Source organism: Pongo pygmaeus, chromosome 9 (assembly GCF_028885625.2).
Source record: "Pongo pygmaeus isolate AG05252 chromosome 9, NHGRI_mPonPyg2-v2.0_pri, whole genome shotgun sequence".
NCBI classification, from domain to species: Eukaryota; Metazoa; Chordata; class Mammalia; order Primates; family Hominidae; genus Pongo; species Pongo pygmaeus.
Genome location: NC_072382.2, coordinates 34,691,679 through 34,711,466, shown reverse-complemented (window position 1 = coordinate 34,711,466; position 19,788 = coordinate 34,691,679). Strand labels below are relative to the sequence as shown.

At 36.6% G+C, this 19,788-nt stretch overlaps 1 protein-coding gene across 2 annotated transcripts in view; it reads right to left on the bottom strand.

The window, feature by feature from the left end:
• Window positions 1–19,788, bottom strand: part of CCDC73 (coiled-coil domain containing 73) — a 186,055-nt gene that overhangs the window by 20,240 nt on the left and 146,027 nt on the right. For both annotated transcript variants that reach the window (XM_054441614.2, XM_054441615.2), the window contains exons 13-14: window positions 18,342–18,452; window positions 12,015–12,149 (exon numbers count right to left, since the gene is read on the bottom strand). In XM_054441614.2, the coding sequence (XP_054297589.2) occupies window positions 12,015–12,149; window positions 18,342–18,452 (246 nt within the window). The remainder of the gene's footprint in view (window positions 1–12,014; window positions 12,150–18,341; window positions 18,453–19,788) is intronic.

The following is a 19,788-nucleotide window of genomic DNA, read 5'->3' as shown; positions in this document are numbered from 1 at the left end:
TTTGACCCAGCAATACCATTTCTTGAAGTTTATCCTAAAGAAATAGTCACAAACATACACAAAGATATTTGTACAAGGATACCCAATAGGGAAGTGGGTAGATTAATTATGGCACGTCCTAGTCACACAATGGAAATTGTGATGTAGTTCTATTTTTACGGACTTAGAAAGATATCTACTATTTAGTAAAATTTTTTAGCAGTTCCTCAAAAAGTTAAATATAGAATTATCATTCCTCAAGGATCTAGAGCTAGAAATACCATTTGACCCAGCAATTCCATTACTAGGTATATACCCAAAGGATTATAAATCATGCTACTATAAAGACACATGCACACGTATGTTTGTTGTGGCACTATTCACAATAGCAAAGACTTGGAACAACCCAAATGTCCATCAATGACAGACTGGATTAAGAAAATGTGGCACATATACACCATGGAATACTATGCAGCCATTAAAAAGGAGGAGTTCTTGTCCTTTGTAGGGACATGGATGAAGGTGCAAACCATCATTCTGAGCAAACTGTCACAAGGACAGAAAACCAAACACCTCACGTTCTCACTCATAGGTGGGAATTAAACAATGAGAACACTTGGACACAGGTGTTGTTGAATTGATCCCTTTACCATTATGTAATGGCCTTCTTTGTCTCTTTTGATCTTTGTTGGTTTAAAGTCTGTTTTATCACAGACTAGGATTGCAACCCCTGCCTTTTTTTGTTTTCCATTTGCTTGGTAGATCTTCCTCCATCCCTTTATTTTGAGCCTATGTGTGTCTCTGCACGTGAGATGGGTTTCCTGAATACAGCACACTAATGGGTCTTGACTCTTTATCCAATTTGCCAGTCTGTGTCTTTTAATTGGAGCATTTAGCCCATTTACATTTAAGGTTAATATTGTTATGTGTGAATTTGATCCTGTCATTATGATGTTAGCTGGTTATTTTGCTCGTTACTTGATGCCGTTTCCTTCTAGCCTCGATGATCTTTACAATTTGGCATGTTTTTGCAATGGCTGGTATTGGTTGTTCCTCTCCATGTTTAGTGCTTCCTTCAGGAGCTCTTTTAGGGCAGGCCTGGTGGTGACAAAATCTCTTAGCATTTGCTTGTCTGTAAAGGATTTTATTTCTCCTTCACTTATGAAGCTTAGTTTGGCTGGATATGCAATTCTGGGTTGAAAATTCTTTTCTTTAAGAATGTTGAATATTGGCCCCCACTCTCTTCTGGCTTGTAGAGTGATCAAGTGGGCTTCATCCCTGGGATGCAAGGCTGGTTCAACATACGCAAATCAATAAACGTAATCCAGCATATAAACAGAATCAGTGACAAAAACCACATGATTATCTCAGTAGACGCAGAAAAGACCTTTGACAAAATTCAACAGCCCTTCATGCTAAAAACTCTCAATAAATTAGGTATTGATGGGACATATCTCAAAATAATAAGAGCTATCTATAACAAACCCATAGCCAATATCATACTGAATGGGCAAAAACCGGAAGCGTTCCCTTTGAAAACTGGCACAAGACAGGGATGCCTTCTCTCACCATTCCTATTCAACATAGTGTTGGAAGTTCTGGCCAGGGCAATTAGGCAGGAGAAGGAAATCAAGGGTATTCAATTAGGAAAAGAGGAAGTCAAATTGTTCCTATTTGCAGATGACATGACTGTATATCTAGAAAACCCCATCGTCTCAGCCCAAAATCTCCTTAAGCTGATAGGCAACTTCAGCAAAGTCTCAGGATACAAAATCAATGTGCAAAAATCACAGCATTCTTATACACCAATAACAGACAAACAGAGAGCCAAATCATGAGTGAACTCCCATTCACAATTGCTTCAAAGAGAATAAAATACCTAGGAATCCAACTTACAAGGGACATGAAGGACCTCTTCAAGGAGAATTACAAACCACTGCTCAATGAAATAAAAGAAGATACAAACAAATGGAAGAACATTCCATGCTCATGGGTAGGAAGAATCAATATCGTAAAAATGGCCATACTGCCCTAGGTAATTTACAGATTCAATGCCATCCCCATCAAGCTACCAATGACTTTCTTCACAGAATTGGAAAAAACTACTTTAAAGTTCATATGGAACCAAAAAAGAGCCCACATTGCCAAGTGAATCCTAAGCCAAAAGAACAAAGCTGGAGGCATCACGCTACCTGACTTCAAACTATACTACAAGGCTACAGTAACCAAAACAGCATGGTACTGGTACCAAAACAGAGATATAGACCAATGGAAAAGAACAGAGCCCTCAGAAATAATGCCACATATCTACAACTATCTGATCTTTGAAAAACCTGACAAAAAGAAATGGGGAAAGGATTCCCTATTTAATAAATGGTGCTGGGAAAACTGGCTAGCCACATGTAGAAAGCTGAAACTGGATCCCTTCCTTACACCTAATACAAAAATTAATTCAAGATGGATTAAAGACTTAAATGTTAGACCTAAAACCATAAAAACTCTAGAAGAAAGCCTAGGCAATACCATTCAGGACATAGGCATGGGCAAGGACTTCATGTGTAAAACATCAAAAGCAATGGCAACAAAAGCCAAAATTGATAAATGGGATATAATTAAAGAGCTTCTGCACAGCAAAAGAAACAACCATCAGAGTGAACAGGCAACCTACATAATGGGAGAAAATTTTTGCAATTTACTCATCTGACAAAGGGCTAATATCCAGAAACTACAATGAACTCAAACAAATTTACAAGAAAAAAACAAACAACCCCATCAACAAGTGGGCGAAGGATATGAGCAGACACTTCCCAAAAGAAGACATTTATGCAGCCAACAGACACATGAAAAAATGCTCATCATCACTGGCCATCAGAGAAATGCAAATCAAAACCACAATGAGATACCATCTCACACCAGTTAGAATGGCAATCATTAAAAAGTCAGGAAACAACAGGTGCTGGAGAGGATGTGGAGAAATAGGAACACTTTTACACTGTTGGTGGGACTGTAAACTAGTTCAACCATTGTGGAAGACAGTGTGGCGATTCCTCAAGGAGCTAGAACTAGAAATACCATTTGACCCAGCCATCCCATTACTGGGTATACACCCAAAGGATTACAAATCATTATGCTATAAAGACACATGCACACGTATGTTTATTGCGGCACTATTTACAATAGCAAAGACTTGGAACCAACCCAAATGTCCATCAATGATAGACTGGATTAAGAAAATGTGGTACATATACACCATGGAATACTATGCAGCCATAAAAAAGGATGAGTTCATGTCCTTTGTAGGGACATGGATGAAGCTGGAAACCATCATTCTCAGCAAACTATCACAAGGACAAAAAACCAAACACCGCATGTTCTCACTCATAGGTGGGAATTGAACAATAAGAACACATGGACACAGGAAGGGGAACATCACACACCGGGGCCTGTTGTGGGGTGGGGGGAGGTGGGAGGGATAGCATTAGGAGATATACCTAATGTTAAATGACAAGTTAATGTGTGCAGCACACCAACATGGCACATGTATACATATGTAACAAACCTGCACGTTGTGCACATGTACCCTAAAAATTAAAGTATAATAAAAAAATAAAAATAATAAAAATATCTGCTTTAAGGACTAATTACAGAGCTCTTTAAAAATAGTATACTTCCCTAGAACGTATATTGTATGATCTTTAAAATTTAGACTTCCAGCCATACCAGAGAACTTGACTTGCCTTCCCACTGTAAATTACTAGAAAACTAGATACAGTGTATGAAACAACAGTTTTTAGACAATGAACTACAAACAGGGAAAATTGTGTTCTCTGAGAGAAAGAGGAAAAAGTGAGATGAACCCTATGATTACTCAGGCTTACTGCCTAGACACTTGCTACACCATAGCACAAGGAAGGGGCACTCTTGCAAAGCAAGATGGTCTGAGTTGGGAAGACAAACATCAGAATTTAGAGAGGCTAAACTGGCTGTAATTTGTGAGGCAATGTACTGAAGATGAAGGCGCTACCCAGAAAAAGAGCTCCAGGCATCTGCTATTTAATCTGTTGCTGGATATTAAGTTGGACATGTGAGGAGTAAAAGTCCATGAAGACTTGCAGGGGAGCCACAAGCTGAGGAATTTCCAGAGCTCCCACAGGTCTAGGTAAACTCTGAGTTCCAACACGCCAGAGAGGAATGAACTTACTGAATACCTGGGACATTTTGTAGAGACCCCAGCAGGATCATGCCTTTCTAGGGCTATTCTAGATGCTTCCATAAGTTTAAAAATAAGCCTCAAAATGATGAAGCTTATCAGCAAGTAACTTAACCTCCTGCGAAACTTCGACATTCTTGAAATAAAGATAGCAAAATCTAGCAATCAGCAATGTAAAATTCAAAATGTTCTAATACAATAAAAATTTACTAGACAGGGAGAGAAGCAGGAAAATGTTACCTGTTATGTCACTATTTATAACGTAATAAAACCAAATACAGAAATGACAGAGATAATAGAATTAGCAAAGGAACTTTAAAACAGCTATTAGAAATGTTCAAGGATTTAAAGGACAATGATACGAACATAATGAAGAGAAAAATTTTAAATCCCAAAAGAAAAAACGAACCAAATGGAAATTTTAGAGATGAAACTTACAGTAAATAAAATTTAAAACTCACTGAATAGGCTTAATAGAAGATTAGACATTTTAAAAAGAAATATAAATGAACTTCAGGACATAACAACAGAAACAATCCCAACTGAAGCAGAGAGGGAAAAAAAGACTGAAAAAATATGCAGTAGAGCCTCAGTAACCTGTGGGATAATATTAAGCAGTCTAACATGTGTAACTGAAGTCCCAGAAAGTAGACGAGGGGGACAGAAAAAAAAATTGAAGCAATGACCAAAACTTCTCCAAATTTAATGAAAACTATATATAGCCAAGAAATTCAATAAATTCCAAGCAAGATATGCACCAAGAAAACCATACCAAGGTACATCATAATCAAACTGCTTGAAAACAGACATGAAGGAAAAATCTTAAAAGCTGTCAGAGATATAAAGACACTTTTTTTTTTTGAGGCGGAGTTTCGCTCTTGTTGCCCAGGCTGGAGTGGCGCAATCTCGGCTCACTGCAACCTCTACCTCCCGGGTTCAAGCGATTCTCCTGCCTCAGCCTATCGAGTAGCTGGGATTACAGGCATGCGCCACCCGGCCCGGGGAATTTTTGTATTTTTAGTAGAGATGGGGTTTCACCGTGTTAGCCAGGATGGTCTCGATCTCCTGACCTCATGATCTGCCCGCCTTAGCCTCCCAAAGTGCTGGTACAGGCGTGAGCTACCGCGCCCAGCCGATATAAAGACACTTAATAAAGATGGGTTATAAATATAAGAATTGTCATAGACCTCTTGCCAGAAGCAATGCAAGAAAAAAAAATGGAATGGCATCTTAAAATTAATGAAAAAAAATTACCTAGAATTTTATATCCAGTGAAAATATTCTTTAAAATTAAGGAGAAATAAACCACCTTTTCAGACAAACAAAAGCTGGAAAGAATTCCAGCAGACATGCAAAAAAAAAAAAAAAATGTTAAAAGGAAGTTCTTCAGGTTGAAGAAATATACCAGGTGGACACATGGATCTAAACAAAGGAATAAAGAGTGACAGAAGTGGTAAATGTGGTGGTGAATATAAAAGATACTTTATCTCATTTTTAATTTTCTTTGTCAGGTAATTCTTTGAAATAAATAATATATGGTAGGTTTTATAACATATAGAAGTAAAATGTATGATAACAACAACACAAAGGACAGGAAGGAGAAAATGATAATGTAGTATTGTAAGTTTCTTACCTTATCATAAACTTTGGTATAATATTATTGGAAAGTATACATGATAAATTAAACTCTAGAACAAGGATTGGCAAACTACAGTCAAATGGCCAAATGCAGCCTGCTGCCTGTTTTTTTGTTTGTTTGTTTTGTTTTGTTTTGTTTTGTGGGGAAGGGGGAGGGAGATGGAGTCTCGCTCTGTTGCCCAGGCTGGAGTGCAGTGGTGGATCTCAGCTAACTGCAACCTCCACCTCCTGGGTTCAAGTGATTCTCCTGCCTCAGCCTCCCAAGTAGCTGAGATCACAGGCACATGTCACCACACCTGCCTAAGTTTTGTATTTTGGTAGAGATGGGGTTTCACCATGTTGGTCAGGCTGGCCTCGAACTCCTCACCACAAGTGATCCACTTGGCTCAACCTCCCAAAGTGCTGGGATTACAGGCATCAGCCACTGCACCCAGCTGTTTTTGTAAATATAATTTTATTGGTACATAACCATGCCCACTTCCGAATGTACTTAATGCCACTGAACTATACACATAAAAATGGTTAAAATAGCAAACAATATGTGCATTAACTACAGTAACAAAATACAATAAACAGTTCTCAAAAAAAGAGAACATTAAAGATTTCCTCATGTTATAATTCAACATAAGAAAAGGAAATGTGACTACTCCCATAAAAAAGTAACAAGATGGAAAAGATATATAATACAAATGTTAATCAAAAGATGAAATAGCTATATTATTATCAGACAAAACACACCTTAAGAGATATTACTAGGATAAATATGGATATTTCATAATGATAAAAAGGTCAATCAGGAAATCAGAACAATAAATGTGTCATAACAATCATAAATCATATAGCTAATAACAGGACTTACAAACACATGAAGCAAAACCTGACTGAACTGAAAAGAGGAAGATAAGTTCACAGTTATGATTAAAGATTTCAACATTCTTCTCCCACTAATTGATAGAACACACACACACATACACACACAATCTGTAAGGATAGAGAAGACTTGGACAATACCAACCAACTTTATCTAATTGCCATTTATAAAACATTCCACCAACCAACAGCAGAACACACATTCTCTTCAACAGCACATGAAATATTCACCAAGATAGATAATACACTTGGCCAAAAATAGGTCTTAGTACATTTAAAAGGATTAAAGTCTTACCTAGAATGTTCCCTGACCAAAACCAAATTAAATTTGAAATCATTAATAGGAAGATATTTGGAATTTTCTCAAATGTTTGGAAATTAAACAACATATTTCCAATGGGTGATACTCATACCCATGCATCAGAGGAGACACCACAAGAAAAATCCTAAAATATTTTGAGCCTGGGCAACATGGTGAAACCTCATCAAGAAAGGAAAGGAAAGGAAAGGAAAGGAAAGGAAAGGAGGGGAAGGGAGGGGAGGGGAGGGGAGAGGAAAGGAAAGGAAAGGAGGGACGGAGGGAAGGAAGGAAGGAGAGAAAGAGAGGGGGAGAGACAGAGAGAGAAAGAAGGAAGGAAGGAGAAAGAAAAAGAAAGAGAGAAAGAAAGAAAGAAAAAAGAGAGAGGGAGGGGAAGGGAAGGGAGGGAAAGAAAAGAAGAAAGGGAAGGAAGGAAGGGAAGGAGGGAAGGAAGGGAAGGAAGGAAGGGAAGGCAAGGGAGGGAAGGAAGGAAGGAAGAAAGGAAGGAAGGAAAGGGAAGGAAGGGAAGGAAGGAAGGGAAGGAAAGAAGGAAAGGAGAGAAGGAAAGGAAGGAAGGAAGGGAAGGAATGGCAGGAAGGGAAGGAAGGGAAGGAAGGAAAGGAAGGAAAGGAAGAAAGGAAGAAGCAAGCTAGCTGGTGTGGTGGTGTGCACCCATAGTCAGGCTGAGGTGGGAGGATTGCTTGAGCCTGGCAGATCGAGGCTGCAGTGAGGTGTGATCACACCACTACACTCCAGCCTGGGTGACAGAGCAAGACCCTGTCTCTCTTTCAATAGACATACAGGCAGGCAGGCAGGCAGATAGATAGACAGACATAGAGATATATAAATGGGGTTTTGCCACGTTGTCCATGCTCAAAAATTTTAAGATTTCTCTTGTGAGGTTCTCTCTGACCCATGGATATGGGTATGAGTATGACCCACTGGAAATATGTCGTTAAATTTCCAAACATTTGAGAATTTTCCAAATATATTTCTGTTAGTGAATTCAAATTTAATTTAGTTGTGGTCAGGGAACATTCTAGGTAAGACTTTAATCCTTTTAAATGTACTAAGACTTATTTTTTGCATATATTGCCTATCTTGGTGAATATTTCATGTGCTGCTGAAGAGAATGTGTGTTCTGCTGTTGGTTGGTGGAAGGTTTATTTTTGTTGTTTGTTTTCTTTGAGACGGAGTCTCACTCTGTAGCCCAAGCTGGGGTGCAGTGGTGCCATCTTGCCTCACTGCAACCTCTGCCTCTGAGGCTCAAGCAATTCTCGTGCCTTGACCTCTCCAGTAGCCGCAACTACAGGCGTGTGCCACCATGCCCGGATAATTTTTCCTATTTTAATAGAGGCGGGCTTTTGCCATGTTGCCCAGGGTGGTCTTGAACTCTTGAGCTCAGGCGATCCACCCGCCTCAGCCTCCCAAAGTGCTGGGATTACAGGTGTGAGCCACCGCGCCCGGCCAGTTGGTGGAATGTTTTATAAGTGTCAATTAGGTCAAGTTGGTCAGTATTGTCCAAGTCTTCTGTATCCTTACAGATTGTGTGTGTGTGTGTGTGCGTGTGTGTGTGTGTATACTTGTTCTATCAATTAGTGGGAGAAGAATGTTAAAATCTTTCATTATAACTGTGAATTTATCTTTCTCTTTTCAGTTCTGTCAGTTTTTGCTTCATGTTTATACGTGTGTGTGTATGTGTGTATACTTTACTAAAATATATATATATAGTTTTTTTAACTGAATGAAAATGAAAAAACTACATATCATAATTTGTAGGATGGAACCAAAGCAGTGCTAAGAGGAAATGTTATAGCTTTAACATTTATATTATATATGCTTATTTATATTAGAAAAGAAGAAAGGTAAATAATCTATGTTTCAAGCTTAAGCAGCTAGAAGAAAACCAAATTAAACCCAAAGTAAGCAGATAAAGGAAATAAGAAAATTAATAGCAAAAATCCATGAAATAGCAAATAAATAAACATGGGAGAGAAATGAATGAAATCAAAACCTGTTTTTTGTTTGTTATTTTTTCCTGAGACAGAGTCTCACTCTGTTGCCAGGCTGGAGTGCAGTGGCACGATCTCAGCTCACTGCAATCTCTGCCTCCCAGGTTCAAGGGATTCCCCTGCCTCAGCCTCCCGAGTGAGCCACTGCACCTGGCCCAAAACCTGGTTCTTTGAAAAGATCAATAAAACTGAAAACTTCTAACTCAAATGATCAAGAAAAGCAGAGAGTGAGAGAGAGAAGATACAAATTATAAATATCAAGAATGACAGATGGGCATCAATTTGATCCCAGAGGACTATAATAATAAGAGAATATTATGAGCAACCCTAGCCAATAAATTTGACAACTTATGAAAAGGACAAGTTCTTTGAAAGATAAAAATTACCCCAACTGGCTCTTTTGGGGTCCCACAACACCCCAAATCAGATTCATTAGGAGGACTCATAGGACTCAATATATACCCATACACATGGCTAAGATTTATTATAGAGAAATAATACAAAGAAAAATAGGTAAAGGAAAAGGCACATGAGTTGCAGTCTGGAGGAAACCAGACTTCCAAAAGTCATCTTCTAGTAGAGTCACATAAGATAAGCTTAACTCCTACAGCATTGAATTGTGACAACGTATGTGAATTGCTGTCTACCAGGGAAGCTCATTACAGACTCAGCACCCAAAGATTTTTGGGGGAGGGTGCTGTTCATGCAGGTACCCTCTATGTAGCATGTGCCAAAATTCTAGAATCCCAGAAAGAAAGCAGTTGTTCAGAATAAACCACACTGTTTGTACTAACAGTTTAAGTACAGTGAGCCACTCTTGTCAGGAAATGGTGAGAATCCTCCCAAAATTCAAGTTTCCAGGCATCAGCCAGGGGCCAACTTTACTAGGAGGTCTTTCTAAGTACAGCATTCACAGGGGTGCTATGTTAACTCTTTCCTGCACACCAACATAAGAAGAAATGAGAATCTGCATAGCCCTGTAAATAATTTAAATACTGAATTTGTTATTTAAAATATTCCCACCAAGAAATTCTACATAGCTCCACTGGTGAATTCGACCTAACATTCAATAAAGAAATCATACCAACTCTATACATTGAAAGGAATATATTCCAACTGAGTTTACTTGACCAGTATTACTCTTGACGCAAAAACCAGTTCAAATATTTCAAAGAAAAAACAAACAAAACTTACATTCCTCATCAATACAAAATCCTTAACAAAGCCCTAGCAATTTAAGTCCAGCCATATATAAAAAGGATAATATATAATGATCAACTCAAGTTTATCCCAGGAATGCAGGTTAACATCTGGAAATCAATTGATGTAATTAATATGAAAAGAATAAAAAAAAACCAATCATCTTAATAGACACAGAAAAAAGCATTTGACAAAATTTAATGTCCATTCATGATAAAAACTCATTTGTGATAAAAGTTCAGCAAACCAGATATGAAAGGAAACTTTCTCAAACTGATAAAGAGTATGAACAAAAACATATAGCTAAAATGATAAGAAATGGTGAAAGACTAGTCTCCATTTAAGATGAGAAACAAGGCAAGCATGCCCACTCTCACAATTGTTATTCGACATTAGATTAGAGGGTCCTAGCTAGTGCATAAATTGAGAAAAAGAAAAAGCATACAGCGTTTTAGAAAGAAAGTAAAACTGTCTTAAACTTGCAGACAACACGATCATATATTATAGAAACCCCCAAAGTTCAACGAAAACAACTATTATAACAATAACTTAATTTAAAAATGAGGTCAATATACAAAAACCAATTGTACTTCTAAGCTGGGCATGGCAGTTCATCCCTGTAATCCCAGCTACTCAGGAGCCTGAAGTGGGAGCATCACTTGAGCCCAGGAGTTCATGTACAGCCTGGACAACATAGTAAGACCTTGTCTTGAAAAAATGTACTTCTATATATAAGCAATGAACAATTATAAAAATTGTAAGTACTGTTTACATTAGGATTCCAAGATATAAAATATCCAGGAATAAATTTAACCTAAAATTTCCAAGACCTATATGATAAAAACTACAAAACATTTCTGAGAGACATTTTAAAATATCCAAATAAATGGAAGCTATACCATGTTCATCGACAGACTCAATGCCAAATAAAACCCTACAGACTTTTAAAACAGAAATTGAGACACTGATTCTAAAAGTGATAAGAAAATATAGGACTTACCTTTGTAGGGACATGGATGAAATTGGAAATCATCATTCTCAGTAAACTATCGCAAGAACAAAAAACCAAACACTGCATATTCTCACTCATAGGTGGGAATTGAACAATGGGAACACATGAACACAGGAAGGGGAACATCACACTTCGGGGACTGTTGTGGGGTGGGAGGAGGGGGGAGGGATAGCATTGGGAGATATACCTAATGTTGGATGACGAGTTGGTGGGTGCAGCGCACCAGCATGGCACATGTATACATATGTAACTAACCTGCACATTGTGCACATGTACCATAAAACCTAAAGTATAATAATTTAAAAAAAGTAAAAAAGGAAAAAAAAAAAAAGAAAATATAGGACTTAGAATAGAAAAAGCTTTTTTGGAAAAAGAACAATGTTGAAGGACTTAGCTACGTTTTATAGCTTCTTTAAAAGCTACATTAATAAAGACAGTGTTGTATTGGCTTAAGTATAGACATATAATCAATGGATCATAACAAAGAGTCCAGAAATAGACCCATATATATTTGATCAACTGATTTTCAAAGAAAGTACTAAGGTACAATGGGAGAGAAAATAGAATTTTTGACAAATATTTGTGCTGGGACAATTGGAAATTCATATACAAAAATGACCTTCAATCCTTATGTCATACTGTATACAAAAATTAACTAAAAATGTATTAGAGACCACATGCATATACTCATTTTTTTAAAGTTGAGAAACTTAAAGTATAAAACAGGGAAAGAAATCATGGTGACAGTCTTAATTTTTTTGATAGTTTGTACCCCACAACATACTTAAATTTTACCTGAAACTTTTTGTCTTCCTCAAACGTTTTTTGATTGCATAATTTGTTATAATGTTCTTGTAACTTAATATGAGTTTCTTTAAGGGATGATAATTCATTTTTAATCTTATTAATTTCTCCATTAAGTTCTTCGGCCTATTATAAAAAAGGAACCAGAATAAACAAGTATATCAAGTATATAAATATGTTTTGTCTGAAAATATTTCATTAACAAAAGTTTCAGGAAATAGTCAAAGAATCAAAACAATCACAAAGTCATTACTAATATTAAGAGCTACCATTTATTGAATTGGGCTGACTACTTAATAAGCATAATTGCATACTCATCAAAACCCTATGAGGTATTATTATGCCCAATTTACAGGTAAGAAATGTGAGGCTCACAGAAGTTAAGTAACTTGTCCCAGATCAAGTAGATACAAAATTGCAGTGAGGATTTAATTCCAAAGCTAAATCTGAGGACTGTGTCCTTTATGACAATATTAAACTACCTCTTGTCTCATAAAAAAATTTATTTAAATTCATAAAAAACAAAAAATTAAATTCATAAATAAGAATTTATGAATTTTACATTCTACAAACATTATACTTCCATTGTTTCCTTAAAGTTTAATTTTCTTGTTACAAATTGCACACACAGATTTGAATTCCGCTAGATGAGTACTAAGCACTAAGTGGTACCACAGAAACTGACATGTCAGCCGTATATTTTTATCTATAAATTAGACTTTCACTCCCTATAAAATTTCATAAACTTTATTTTGGGGGAAAGGAGTACTCTCACAGAAGCCTCAAATATGAGACAAGGTAAGTTCCACTGAGGAGAAAAATATTCTTTTGTCATGGAAAAGTATATTTGTGGTTTTATAAAAGTTTAAAAGTTTCTTATAAAAGTTTCTCTTGAACAATTTTAAAACTCCTACCACAAATTCCACTAGTGCTTGTAATATTCCTTATTATAAATACTATAATTACTATTCCTAATATTTTTATAATCAATATTCCTCTATAAAGCCCTATATAGAGGCCAGTAGATGTAAACTCATGTTACTTTCTGTTCATTTCATCTATTTTTAATCATCTTTAAATCTATCTCTGCAAGGTATTTCTTTTCCAAGGCTAAACTCTCCATGTATTCTTCATTCCTTCCTCTCCTATCTTTCTAAGTCCTAATTCTAGGAATTTTCTCTTTTCTTCTGCCTGTTCTCAATCTCTCACACCTACATCAGCATCTTCTCGTCAGCCTACAAATATGCTTTACGCACATTCCTAATATTTTTCCTCCTTGACCCAGTTCCTCTGTCTGTTTCACTTTTTCTTTCTTTTTCTTTTTCTTTTTTTTTTTTGAGAAGGAGTCTCACTCTGTCGTCCAGGCTGGAGTGCAGTGGCATGATCTTGGCTCACTGCAACCTCCACCTCCGGGGTTCAAGCAAGTCTTCTGCCTCAGCCTCCCGAGCAGCTGGGCTTACAGGCTTGCACCACCACGCCCAGCTAATTTTTGTGTTTTTAGTACAGATGGAGTTTCACTATGTTGGCCAGGCTGGTCTTGAACCCCTGACCTTGTGATCCGCCCACCTCGGCCTCCCAAAGTGCCGGGATTACAGGCATGAGCCACCAAGCCTGGCCCTGTCTTTCTCATTTCTTAAAATAAAGTCTATACTTGCTACTTTCAAATTCTAACCTCCCATCACTCCTTAATAGCCTGACTTCTGCCCTCATTGTTCTACTGTTTTCTCAAATATCACCTGCAAATTAGCAAAAGGATTTTTTCCAAGTCTCACATCATTTAATAGCTCTGTAGCATTTGACCATGTTGACTACTCTGTTCTTGAAACAGCTTCCTTTCTTGACTTCCATGCTAGTACTCTCTCTTTATCCTCCTACCTTTCTTACCGGCTCCCTCTCCCCTCCTGCCCCCAAACACACACACACACATACACACACACACCCCTCTCCTCTCTCTCTCTCTCTCACACACACACACCACTCACGAAATGTTGGCTTTTCCCAAGGTTCTTTCTTCTTTTTTCTTGGCTCCTGGGATAAGAAACCCAAGGTTCTTTCTTCTTAAGCACTCTTCCTTCAAGTGTTCCACTCTTTCCACAGATTATCTTATTTAACCTATAACTTCAAATTTCACCTTTATGCTAATAAATCTTAAATCTATATCTCCTCCCCAACCTCTCTCCTAGGAGTAGATTAACATCTCCAAATGGATAGTATGCACTTCAAGCTAGATGTTCTGAAATTACCATAAATTCTACAGTTCTCAAATTAAACTCATTGTTTTCATCCACAAAATCTGCTTCTCCTTTTACATTCCTTAACCTAGTTAATGATATTATCATTCTATGAGTTATACCAACCTGAGAATATTTGGTGTCTTTTCCCCTCCCAATATCCATTATATATAAAATGTCACTAACCATACCAAGTCTACTTCCAAAATTCATCCTGCATCTATCCCTCTTCATTGTGGTATTGTCCTAATTCACACACTCATAGGTTCATGATTAGATTATTACAACATTCTTCTTATTGATTTCTTACCATACAGCCATCCTCCATACTGTTGCAAGAATTATTTTTCTAAAACACAATCTGCCTGTGTCACTTATTTGTTTTAAACCCTTCAATGGCTTCCCATTACTTAAATTCTAATCTCCTAGTAAGGAAGTCTTCAAAAGCTGATCTCAACCTGTATTCCAATGTCACATTTCACACATCCCATTTTTAATTCAGAGTAGACTATTCATGGTCCTTGAAAATGGACTTTCATGCCTCCATGATTGTTCTATTCTTTTTTTTTTTTTTTTTTTTTTTTGAGACAGAGTCTCGTTCTTTCACCAGGCTGGAGCGCAGTGGCGATCTTGGCTCACTGCAACCTCTGACTCCCGGGTTCAAGCAATTCTCCTGCCTCAGCCTCCCGAGTAGCTGGGATTACAGGCACCCGCCACCATGCCTGGCTAATTTTTGTATTTTTGGTAGAGACAGGGTTTCACCGTGTTGGCCAGGATGGTCTTGATCTCCTGACCTCGTGATCCGCCCGCCTCAGCCTCCCAAAGCGCTGGTATTACAGGCATGAGCCACCGTGCCCAGCCGATTGTTCTGTTCTTTTTTAAATGAAATGCTAACAGGATGGAATGGGAAGGGTGGAGATGGGAACCTTATGCTTAAATCCTATTTCATCAGCCAGGCACAGTGGCTCACGCCTGTAATCCTAGCACCTTGATAGGCCAAGGCAGGTGGGTTGCCTGAGCTCAGGAGTTCGAGACCAGCCTGGGCAACACAGTGAAACCCCATCTCTACTAAAATACAAAAAGTTAGCCAGGTGTGGTGGCATGCGCCTGTAGTCCCAGCTACTCGGGAGGCTGAGGCAGAAGAATTGCTTGAACCCGAGAGGTGGAGGTTGCAGTGAGCCGAGATTGCACCACTGTACTCCAGCCTGGGCGACAGAGTGAGACTCCATCTTCCCCCTCACCCCCCCAAAAAAATCCTATTTCATCTTTCAAGGCCAAATTCTAGGGTCATCTTTTCTCTAAAACTTTCTCCAGCCCAGCTAAAGAAAATGATTTATTTTGTGCTTTCATAGTACTTTGTTAATAATGCTAAAAAGTACCTTGCACTATTGTGATTAATTCCATAGTTATCTGTCCCTGCGGAGTGTAAGCTCTTTGATAATCCTTGTATTTTAGGCATCTTTGAAAACCAGTGCCTAGAATAGTGTCTAACACATAGTATATGCTCAATAAGTGTTGTGAATTGAATTCTTTTTTTTTCTTTCTTTTTTTTTTTTTTTGAGATGAGTCTCACTCTGTTGCCTAGGCTGGAGTGCAGTGGCGCAATCCCGGCTCACTGCAACCTCCACCTCCTGGGTTCAAGCAATTCTCTGCCTCAGCCTCCCAAGCAGCTGGGATTACAGGTGCCCACCACCATGCCCGGCTAATTTTTGTATTTTTAGTAGAGACAGGGTTTCACCATCCTGGCCAGGTTTGTCTTGAACTCCTGACCTCAGGTGATCCACCTGCCTTGGCCTCCCAAAGTGCTGGGATTACAGGCATGAGCCACTGCGCCCAGCCGAATTGAATTCTTTTTGTGACCTCCCTTTCCCTAATTTCTGAACATTCTCACTTATTGTCTTTTTGTCTATATAACAACCATTGGTTATATATCTAGTCAAAATAAAAAGATACACATAACATTGTTTTTAATATTTCAATGAATTTTAAATATACTATCTAATAATATGCAAGTTTTATTAGCATAGTATTTTCTTTCACTGTTTATTTTTTTGAATGACCAAATATGAAACAGCAGTTTATATGATTCCAATTTATTTTTATCAGTATCTTTGTTTTTTTAACCTATCTTGATCCAATATCGGTAGCAACACTACTATTGCCCTTCACTCAAGAATGGTGGAAAACTTACAGATAGAAATACAGTTAAAAAGTAAATGTGATCTCCCACTGAAGAAAACTCTTATAGAACCAAGGCAGCTTTTTCTTACTTATCTATATTCTGTTGAGTACCAAAGCATAATGGAAGCAAAATGATTGCAGAACTTAAAAATTCTAAGATAAAACCAACTTTATCCACATTTATAGATTGAGGCCTCACCAGTGAAACTGCTTATTTTTCTTAACAGTTTTCTTTTTTTCTTGAGAGAGGAGCATGGTTGTAGTCTCAGAGAAAACGAATGTTTAATTTTCTTAGCTAAACTGATCTTTTTGGGTTTTTTTGCATGTTTGGCATATTTAAGTTTATATTTCCTTTTCACGTAAACAGTTTTCCTTATCCTGATAGCACCATTTCCATGGGCTTTTAAACACTGGGGATGAAAAGAAGGTACACGGATAAAATGTAGATTAACTGATGCTAAAATGAACATTACTATGCTTGTTGCCTAATGATAAACTGTACTAGTGTACCATTTAAGGATTTTTTAGTATTCTGATAAAATTAAATACAAAACTTTTCTTAGATTTAAGTAAATCTTAGCAAAACCATCAGTGAAGACTTGATGTCTCCAAACTATAAATTTAGAAAACATGTTAGTTCCTGCCGGGCGCGGTGGCTCACGCCTGTAATCCTAGCACTTTGGGAGGCTGAGGTGGGCGGATCACGAGGTCAGAAGATCGAGACCATCCTGGCTAACACGGTGAAACCCCGTCTCTACTAAAAATACAAAAAATTAGCCGGGCGTGGTGGCAGGCGCCTGTAGTCCCAGCTACTCAGGAGGCTGAGGCAGGAGAATGGAGTGAACCCGGGAGGCAGAGCTTGCAGTGAGCAGAGATCCGCCACTGCACTCTAGCCTAGGGGACAGAGCGAGACTCTGTCCCAAAAAAAAAAAAAAAGAAAAGAAAACATGTTAGTTTCAAATGAATCAAATCAAGAGTTACTTATGTAATAATTTGAATCAAACAAAATAATCTACAGAAAATATTATCAAGCTGGTATTTAGATATCCATTACTATAATATATTGCATAGTATAATTAGCACAATAGTCTAAAACATAATCATACCTTCCCAAAATATAGCTGCATAAACTCATAGTGACTTTCTACTCTGTCACTTATTTAAAAAGAATTTAAAATGCAATTAAAATTGATATTAGCATAGAATAATCAATTTTGGGGTCCACCAGTGTTTAAAGTGAAACTTTATATTTCACAACTTGATTTTACCTCATCTTACACTATTATTTTATCTACCTTGCTGAATTAAAAATTATTATAAAATTTAAAAATGTGATTTAAGGAAACAGCCATGTTTAGAATACAACAACCCTTATGATATGTTGTTAATATGATAAAACGGTAATACTACAGAAGTCAACTACTGCACACATGTTCTAAACATGGCTCTAATATATCTCAACAAAACTGCTGAGGAAAGCAAAATAGATCAGTTAATAATAGTACATATATAATTATTTTAATCATTTACTAAAATAGTATGCAATGGTTTTATGAAAAAGTAAATTAATTTTTCTTTGTCACATATGGGAGCTCAAATTATATATATGTATATATATGTATATATATATGCACGCATATATATAGGTGTATATATATATATATGCGTGCATGTATACACAAACATGTATTTGTGTGGTCTTCCATGCATAAAAGCATTACAGGGAATTTCATTAAATTTAGCTTTTAAAAAAGCATTCACCTTTTTGGAAATATGAGACCAAGAAAAAAATGTGTCTGATTTTAGTCCTCTAATATTTTTGCAATATTTTCTTAGCATTTATAGTTATTTTAAATGTCTAAAACTATTTAAAATATTTTAATATTTTACTATTTAATAAACTTACATGTCTTTTCCAAGTTCCTAGTGCTTTTTCATGCTCATTTTGAAGATTAAGAAACTTTTCTTCATTTTCTTTTACCTTCTCCCTTTGCAGCTCATTATCTCTTTCAAGGGTCTGCAATAAAATTAATTATCCAAAAAATAATCAATACCACATTAATGAATTTTGATGTGTTTTATGTTGCTTGGACCTTTGCTTCTAACATGCTGAAAGTGCCATACAGATCAGTGATAATGTGCTATCTCAACAATAATTTTCATAAATTAATGGAAAGGTGCTTATAGTTTAGCTAACAGAAAATAGGGGGAGGTTATGATAAAGAAATGGCTATAAAAGGGTATAAAAACATTGCCATTATTCAGTTTCACTGCATAAGTTTTAATATGCTGAAAAGGTAATATAAAGTACAGCACTGAAAAGTATGAAATGTAGCACGATCCAGCCTAACTCTACTAAAGAAATTTAACTACCATAGAACATTTTTTCCATTATCTGTTTATTTTAGAAATTAACTGGCTAGAAAACTCTTAAATACAATTTTAATTTTAATTTCAAATTAACACTTTTTAAGCATAACTTAAATATTTACCATATTAACTTAATTACTTCATTGAACTAACATAACAGAATCACTACCACACTCTCCCTCCCACAAAATAAACTTACAGAGTAAAAATACTACCACGTGTTTTCTAAGACTAGGTTTTTAAAGCTATTAAATCAGTGTCATCAATATTATTAGGTTTTTCCAATGTCTGCTGATAATCCAAGTAAATTTCTATAAAAAGATAAACAGTGATAGAACTCCTACCTACATGCCTAATACATCTGGAATCTTTAAGTTGTTTATAAAGCTATGTACATTCAGGTTAAAAATGTCAAGCCACACAAAAGGATATTTTTTTTTTTAAAAAGTAAAGTTATTCTCTCAGTTTTCCACCCCAGAAGTAACCACTTTAGCAGTTTCTTGTATATCTTTCCAGAAATTGTCTATATAACCATAAAAGTATGTAAAATATATATATATATTTAAATACAGATGAGACCATATCGTACACTGTTCTGTCATCTGCTTTTCTTCAAAAAAAAAAGTTTTGCTTACTTTCCATATTGCATATATAAATCCATCTCATTGGAATTCCATATTATTCATAGTACTCCCATCTATTTAGAGAATTCTCAATTACATCTAGAATATCAGTATGCAAAGATAAATGATGTAAAATTATGGCAACATATCTAATAAGAATTTTACAATTTTAACATGGAGATTCTCCTCTTGCTCATAAGAAGCTATGCATTTTAAGAGTACCCAATGAATACCTATTTTGATTGCCTCTATTTCAGGATAACATAGATATTTTTATAAAAGTAACAGTTCCTTAATTTATAGGTATATACAGTCATGTGTTGGTTATAGACAGGGATATGTTCTGATAATTCCATCATT